The sequence below is a fragment of the Phragmites australis genome, chromosome 24, assembly GCF_958298935.1.
Source record: "Phragmites australis chromosome 24, lpPhrAust1.1, whole genome shotgun sequence".
NCBI lineage: Eukaryota > Viridiplantae > Streptophyta > Magnoliopsida > Poales > Poaceae > Phragmites > Phragmites australis.
The window spans coordinates 4,022,769-4,031,507 of NC_084944.1; the positions used below are offsets into that span (position 1 = coordinate 4,022,769).

Consider the following 8,739-nt stretch of genomic DNA (forward strand, 5'->3'; position numbering starts at 1 on the left):
TACCGTCGTCTTTACTTCGGAGTTTGAGTCAACAAGGCAAGGGTTCCTACGTCATCGTACAAGCTTCTTGCCACCGTTCCACACTAAGTCAGAGGGTCAACAAGTATAAGCCAGCAAGATTCACGGTGTCGACGAGTTACAAAGACTCTAAGGTGCCGACGTACCACTTAGTACAATATAGGATCACTCTTTGATCCTCTCTCTAGGCAATAACACGTAGCGACTACTCTTTCTTGCCCTAATAGCACTAAACACTCCCTTAATATTGTGCTAATTATCTTAAATAATCATTTTTAGCACTTTGATGATTTTGATATCTTCTCAAGTGTCTATGAGTTTCTTTGAACTCCAGCATACTCAAATGACAGAGTTAAGGTATTTATAACCTCAAACTCACAGACTAGCTATTGCTCAAACGGCTAAAAAGACTATAAACACGGATAATCTGGCATCAATAACAGTACGAATATCGGATCATCCGGTATGTACAACAGTAGAAACTAGCCATTAGAACCCCACTCAAACACATTGCAAACATCAGATATTTCGATGTTAATTTAAACTCCATCATCGGACTATTCGGTGTGTAGACTTTAGCCAATTAAGACTTACTGTGTATTTGTCTAGTGTGTACAATACTCTGATCACTGAACCATTCGGTCTGTACAACTCTCCTCTTTACTGAAAATCTTCTAAAATATACTCCAGTCAAGCCTCCGATGTACACTCTTTTTAGTATCGGACCATCCGATATGTACAAATATTTCCTTTGAAGATCTGCATGAGTTCTGTAAAGTGTTCCAGTGTGTTGACTTGAAGCACATTTTCTGAACAAAACACTCCGGTGTTAATTATTATCTGAACACCAGACTATCCGATGTGTTATTTTTTCTGAGCATCGAACCATCCGTGAGTGCAATTTTTTTAACTCGTTCAATTCAAAAAAAATTGAGTTCAGTTTCGATGACTTCTTTATGTATTACATCAATTAGATATACTAGAATATATATATTTGACAAACATATTAATCATATTGACAATAAAATCACATACATGCTTAAAAAGACTATATTCGCTACAGCGTCATCCTGCAATGACCAAATATTCACTTTTGGGTTTGATTACTGGAGTAAATAAAATGCCTATCGTCTCTTGTAGTAGTGACGGTTGCAGACTAGTTTGATGAGTTGCCTAGGTTGACACGTCAACGAATGATCAATCTTCCCGCATTTCAGTCCGAACGGCGGCGTACTCGCATCTGCATGTGTAAGCATGACTCTAATGACATACACGGGCATAGTGCCCTTCAACCAGCCGTGGCGAGAGGCGACGGCCACCGGGAACGCGAACGACGACACGCTTATGCATATCACGAGACGGAACGACGTTTTGATCGGCCACTACCGGCCGACCCACGGGCCACGGTGCAGCACGGGCGCCGGGGGGCCGGCTGACTCAGAGCGCGGACCTTTTGGCAGGAAACGCCGCGGCGGCGGGCGGCCGCAGCAGCTTGGCCATCTCCTCCGCGAACCTGTCCATAGTTGTACCGGGCAAGCACATCGGCACCACGACGCCGCCCTCGCCCTTGGCTTCTTGGTCGCTATGAGGAAGCTGGCCATCCCGGGGACGGGGCCGACGCCGCCCTTCGCGGGGCCGCCATACGCCGGCTTGCCCGACCCGAAGTCGAGGTCGAGGAACCTGGCCCTGGTCACGTCCGACACTGGGAACACGTGCACCACCGCGAAGTGAAGCCGCCCACGCAGCGCCATCAGGTCGGCCACCGACCGCAAGTACTCCACGTCAACAACCCTCTTGGCCCGCTTCACCAGCTCCACGGCGACGGCGTACCCCACGGGGTTCGCGCTGAGCTCGCCGGCCGTGGCGAGAGCCACAGGGAACGCTGACGATGCAGATCATCCTCGCATCACCTCGTCGGCGTCAGGGGCTAGCGCTTCCGAGCGGCACTTCCACAGGCACCCGACGATGACGTCGAACGTCGTGGCGCGCGAGCGGAGGTCCGGAGGGAGGTGGGCTCGGATGGCCGCGACCTCCCGACGCTCGAAGAAGAACGAGCGTGCACCATGTCGTCGAGCGGCACGATGGCGCCCGTGCTGTCCGGCCCTTCGTCGTACTCACGGTGCGCGAAGCCCGGTCGCGGCGGGTCACGCGCCTCCAGCAGCTCCCGCCCCCACAACAGCTCCCGCTTCCAGCACCGTCCGTGCCGTCCGATGAACGGCGAGGCATGGGTGAGATTTTAATCTCGTCCAATGGTAGTATATTATTATAATTTGTTAAAACAGTTGTGTAATTTAATAAATATTAAAAAATAAAAAAAATTATCGTCGCAGCATTCGGCGCTTAGACCCTGCCGAACACAATGCAAAGCCCACCCAGCCCAAAGAATCGGAGTACGATCAATAAGAAGTTCGGATACCTGCAGTACCTCCTCTCAAAATTTAGGAAATTACTAGCTAAATAACTGTGTATTACAATAAAAATAAAAATATTAGATACGATAGCTGTCGGTGACACAGGAACCAGGGGTCCCGAGTTCTGAGACCAGACCAGCAGGTTACCACATGGCGACCTCCCGTAGGGATGTTCTCCCCAAAGTGCGAGAAGACTAAGTCTCGGGAGAGGGCGCTTGGGGACATGAACAGTGTCCCAAAGTACCCGAGTCCACGATGAATTGCGAAGATCAAGTGCCGGGAAGAGAGTGCTCGGAGTCATGAGCAGTAGCCCCCGAGCACCCAAGTCCCCCGACGACCGGAAAAGCTGAGTACCGGGAAGGGTGTGCTCGGGGCGGCGAACAGTGACCCCCGAGCACCCGAGTACCTCGAGGATCCAAGGAAGGTAGTTCCGGGAGAGAGTGCTCGGGGTTGCGAACAACGACCCCCCGAGCACTCGGTTCCCCGAGGATCTGAATAGTTAATTCTGAGAGAGAGTGCTCGGGACCGTGAATAGTGACCCCCGAGCACTCGGTTCCCTGACGGCCCAAGAAGTCCTTCGCCGGTGGCCCACACAGGGGTCCAGCGGTGAGGTGTCAGCCAGTGAAGGGTCCGATGCCGCATTTAAGAGGGCACATGGTCTGTCGCTTCCAACTGTTCCTGTCGCGCTCAGTGTCAGTCCCTGCCATGGCTTGGCAGAGAGGCGTGGGGACATTTAATGCACAGGTCCCATCCCGCGCCATCCGGCGCGCCTCAGGATAGCATCGCTAGGCCTAAGGCGTCTCTCCTGCCACCCTGCTGTGTCAGGCGAACGAGACCGGGCGGGCACACCGAGTTGCTCTGTGGCTGCCCGGTGGGCCCGCTCCGCGGCGCCCGTTGCCAACGCCATCATGACGACCGAGACCGAGGGGGGGGCATTTTCAACCCAACCGTCACTTCGCGCAGTAGCCCATAACGACTGATTTTCCATTTATGACGTCTTGGAACTCGTACCCTCTCTTTCGGGGCACGCTACTGCCGGTGGGTATTTAAGAGAGCTGGCGGGTACGGACAAGAGGACGATTTTTCTTAGGCTAACGGAGGCGAAGAATCCCGATCGAATACAGAAGAACACTTAGTACAAGCACAGAAGCTGAGACCACCGAAGAACAAGGAGCCCGAAGCTCTACGGTAGACAAACATTCTTGTAACTAGCAACATCCCTGAGGGACATTCTCAGTGCATTTATAGCATCCATACAGGAGTAGAATATTACGCTCAGTGCGGCCCGAACCTGTCTAAAATCCCTCCAGTGCATTTACTTCATTCTGCATTCGATCATTCCATCCCACCTACCATCGCATTTATACCAATTTATTTCTCCCGCAAACATATTCAGAATCATCCCCCCAACCGAATCTCAAAAAGGGGTCCCTCCGGATCCCCGTGATAAGAGTTCACCCTTCGACAATAGCGTTAACTACAAACTCAATGTATAGAGATATGGATATATCATAGAAGCACCGCCGAATGAATACACCAAAATCAATATCATAGTTTGATTTTAGATATGATAAAAAAAAGATATTATCTGCTAATTTCTCTCCAGTTTTTCTTTATTTGTTTTTATTAGTTAAAAAAAGTTCTATATCCATAGCCGAAAAGTGCAAAAGACTCGATAACAAGAGTGAATGGTAAAATTAAGTAAATTATTCAAAATTTATTAGATATGAAGAGAATAAAAAAAAGTAATACAATAATTAACTAATATCTTATATAGTAGAGAATCAAGCAGACGCGTACATTTACAAGTTACAAAGCTACTGTGCAACCAACGCGCGCCGGCTGCAGTGCACACTCAACCGACGAGCCCCTCAACAACATTGCCACATCAACTTGACACGCTACTCACGCAACGCAATTATACACGTATAACACGAGATCGACGAAACGACGTTTTGATCCGCCACCACTGGCAGACACCCAGGGCGACCGACTCAGAGAGCGGACCTAATGGCGAGGAGCGCGTCCTGCTGCTGCTGCTGCTGCTGCGCGGGCGGGCTCAACAGCTTGCCCATCTCCTCCACGAACCTGTCCATGGCTGGGCCGGGCAGGCACATCGGCACGACGATTCCATCCTCGCCCTTGGCGTTCTTGAAGGGGATGAGGAAGCTGGCAACCCCGGGGATGGCGCCGACGCCGCCCTTCGCGGGGCCGCCGTACACCGGCTTGCCCCAGCCGAAGTCCAGGTCGCCGAACCCGGCCTTGGTCACGTCCGACGCCAGGTACGCGCGCACCACCGTGAAGTGGGGCCGCCCGCGCAGCACCATCAGGTCGGCCACTGACCGCATGTACTCCACGTCCACCTCGCCCTTGGCCTGCTTCACTAGCTCCACGGCGTAGCCCAGGGGTTTCGCGTCGAGGTCTCCGGCCGTGGCGACGGCCACCGGGAACGCGAACGCGTTGCCGTAGTAGCCTTCTGGGATGGCGGCACCGGATTTTCCGCCGCGGGCGTTGACGATGCAGATCATGCGCATCACCTCGTCGGCGTCCGGCGCCAGCGCCACCGTACGGCACTTCCACAGGAGCCCCGTGAGGAGGTCGAACGTGGAGGCGCGCGAGCGGAGGTGCGGCGGGAGGTGGGCGCGGATGGCCGCGACCTCCCGGCGCCCGAAGAAGAAGGAGCGGTGCACCATATCGTCGAGCGGAATGATGGTGCCCTTGGTGTCCGGCACCACGTCGTACTCGCGGTGCGCGAATCCCGGCCGCGGAGGGTCGCGCGCCTCAAGAAGCTCGCGCCCCCACACCGGCCGCACCGACGGCGCCGCGGCACCCCGAGCCAGCTCCGCCACGGCGCCCAGGAACTGCACCAGCCCCTGCGCGTCCGCCATCGTGTGGTGCAGCCGCACCGCCAGGATGAAGCCCCCGCACGCCAGCCGCGTCACCTGCACGTCACACACACTTGCACATAAGCTTCCCATGCACGTACGCACGCGTGCGGCACGCGCAAGTGTCCAATAAACGAGGAGCAAATACAAGGACGTCGTCACGTACCTGGAAGAGGAGCAGCGGTGAGCCGAGGACCTCAGACGAGCCGGGGACGTCGAAGACGAGCTCCTCGAGGCACGGGAACGGCGGCTGCAGCGCGTCCCCGAAGTGCTCAAGCCGGACGTCCGCCTCGGCCTCGATAAACAGCACGCCCTCCCCGGTGCACTCCACCGCAAGCTTGCGCCCCTCAAGCTCCCTAAGCCGCCCGGCGAACGGGTAGTAGTGCACCAGCGCCCTGGCGACCGCGTCCCGGATCACCGGCGCGGGGTCGCGCGCGCCCATCAGCGCGCTCCGTCGGTAGAACTGGATGACGGGGATGTGGAACCGCAGCCCGTCCTGGTCGTCGATGTCCGAGAGCCGCTTCAGCTCCCGCGGCGTCGGTGCCGCCGGCGCCACCAGCACCACCGGCCGCCTCCGCACCGCGAACTTCAGCGCCGCCGCCGTGCCCGCCATTCCTGCGTCAGCTAATGCACAATGACTCGGTGAGTCACCACTCACTGAGGACCAGGGCGAGGTGGCGAGCTCTGTGTGCCTGCTCTCGATCTGCTGCTGCTGGGTCTGGTGTGCCGAAAAGGAGCGCCACTGTGATGCGTATATATACACGCGCGCACAGCGAGAGTGCGAGAGACGTTCATGGAGTGGAAATTAGGGAGCAGTTGCTAAACAAATTAGTCAAGTCGATGGAAACAAAAACTTCGCTTTCCGCGGGAAAGGCGTCAAATTAACTAGTCGATGGTTTGGTAATTTTCGCGTAAGATGCCAAGATTCGTTCGGTTTTGATTACAATTTTGTGCGGTACCAGTGTGAATGAACTGAACACGGGGGAGGACTGACGTTTGACGAGTGCTAAGGACCAGCGCTTTGGATTATCAGTGGAACCTACCTACCTACTGCCATGCCATCCAAGCTCTGCTCATCGTGATCCACATGTAGAGCGTGAGATTGGGCTGCCTCGGTTCGAAGCGTCGCGCAGAGCCGCTTGATTCAGAATTGGATGGTTCAGATTGATGGAGACGGGAAACATTCGAGTGTAAGGTTTCTCCCATTTGTGATTGGAGTGAGCATGGATTCAGCATCCCCTGATCGTAGGATTACGATCACTTATATTAAATAGGCAATCACAGCGATGAATGATAAGGGAAGCCAAATTCAAAATTTAATTCACATAATAAAAAATCCAAAATAATCTCGTATTGCATTTGGATAGACCGCTATCACGCCAATGAAAACGATGTAAAAAATATCCATACGTCCAATTGCTCTCAAATTTTAACATTAGAAATTAGACAATATTACAAAACTAACCCAATAAAAATCAGGTCAATCAGATTCTTAGATCAAGAGTTATCCTCGTAAGTAGACTGTGATAAATGTTGATAAAAATTGATTAAACCCTAATTTCATGATTAAAAAAAAGTATGAAAATTCAACCAATCAAGCTTTTTAGAACCTTACCTATATACTCAAGACACACCTACACATGAACAAAATCAATTCTAAGCATACGTTTTTTCAAATTTAACTCAATATCAGTCCACACAACACCACTTATACAAATACATTGCAATATCAACATCACAAATATTACTATGCCATCACAAACATATCCAAACAACATATTATCAAACTATGCACGTTATCTATGTAATAATGCTAAAACACTCTTCTTTGCCAATTTCTAAATCAATTTTTCATCACACGTGATATTACTCTCACGAACTTGACACTGAGCGGAAGAGACGGTGCTTTTCTGTATTTTTGTTGGTGTAGCTTTCCGTGTGTGTGTGGATGGATGAAGGCGCGCGTGCATCGATCGTGTGGCGACCATTCCTGCAAGCATTGTTCGTGGCAGGTATTTCCCGCGCATTTGCGGAGCCATACGCGTTTCTGACCACGAACTAGAGACCGAGTGCTCGCTGTCAATCGGTTCATGGAACTATTGAAGTTACTGTACTAGTGATATAGCAAGTCATTCAGTTGAGCACTATCAACTAGCATACGCAGAACAACGCAAACAGTGCATCGAGACCAGCACTACTAGTTCTGCAGTTTACTTTGTTCCTTCTCTGAAATTGAGCTGATTTCGTGTGTTGTGTCGCGCCATCTCCGTTGCAGTTCTCCCTCTGCTTTCTCGTTGCAATTGCAGCTGAATTCTGAATGTGACTGCAATTTCGTGGCATCTCCGTTGCACTTGAAACTTTTCCCTGCTTCTTCGTTGCAAGTGCAGCAAGAGCAGGAGGACCAGGGATTAGTCAAGTGGGAGACGAAAGAGATCGATCGATCGTACATTACTAAAAAAGACAGTGCTTGTCTGCACTACCGCGGAGTGGGTGGCCGTTTGGCGTCAACTGATCGCTACTACTATCAACACAGCACTGACGGCCAGCGATAGCATCCTCGTGCAATTTCTCTCAGCTGAATCGATCACTCGAGATTACTACGACCGCACTGCCGTCCTCCTTGCTGTGGTCAATCATTAATCCTGGCTAAACCAAACCATGTAATTAAATGGATAATTTAGGTGGAAATAGTTGTCGGGAAGGCGACAGATCTGAACTGAATCAGCGTGTGATTGGCAGGGGTGGTTCGATGGAAATTAAGGTGTGTGCTCGTGTCTGCAGAAACGAACAAAGAGGCTCGTGCGACAGACTGAGAGCATCTTTTGTGAAAGCACCGGTGTGGCCCTGGTTGACTGACCAGTGCTGTGCTGTCTCTCTCAGTCAGCTCGTCATTTTCTCACCCGAAAGGCCGAGACACGCTGGTAATTCATGTTCAAATTAGGCCAGAGGTGGGGAAGGTTCTACTTGGAGCAAGCGGTGGATTGGATGGAGAGCGCTTCTCCCTCCCTCTCTCTTCTGCCAATCCTCACAATGAGCTCGGTGTTCAACCATTCGTCTCTGGTCGTGGCATCCTCTCCCCCTAGCCTAACCTCAGCGTGCCCCTTCGCCGATCCTCACCCTGAGCTCGGCGTCCAACCATCCGTCTCCGGTTGTGGCATCCTCTCCCCCTAGCCTAACCCCAGCGTGCTCCTCCCCCCTCTCTCTGCTTGCGCGCCCCTTCTACCCAGGCGCAGCGTCCTCTGGTCGGACGAAGGTTCAATGCTGGCTCCACGACGCCCCACATTCGGCCTCCTCGGCCGAACAATCTCCATTGGTGCTACCATGTTCCTTCACGCCTGCTAGCGGCGAGCAGCTGCTGATGGCAGGCAAGGAGTTAGCCACCAGTGAAAGGATCGAATAGCCCAAGAGGGGGGGGGTGAATTGGG

General features: G+C 52.4%; 1 protein-coding gene and 1 pseudogene across 1 annotated transcript; both read right to left on the minus strand.

The window, feature by feature from the left end:
* Positions 1-1,455: 1,455 nt before the first annotated feature.
* LOC133908022 (benzyl alcohol O-benzoyltransferase-like) lies at positions 1,456-4,310 on the minus strand (annotated as a pseudogene).
* Positions 4,176-6,054, minus strand: LOC133907772 (benzyl alcohol O-benzoyltransferase-like). The gene is made up of 2 exons (XM_062349854.1): positions 5,481-6,054; positions 4,176-5,371 (listed from the first exon to the last, which is right to left on the minus strand). The coding sequence occupies exons 1-2, from the start codon at positions 5,925-5,927 to the stop codon at positions 4,424-4,426; spliced, it is 1,395 nt and encodes a 464-aa protein (XP_062205838.1). The 5' UTR covers positions 5,928-6,054; the 3' UTR covers positions 4,176-4,423.
* Positions 6,055-8,739: the final 2,685 nt, after the last annotated feature.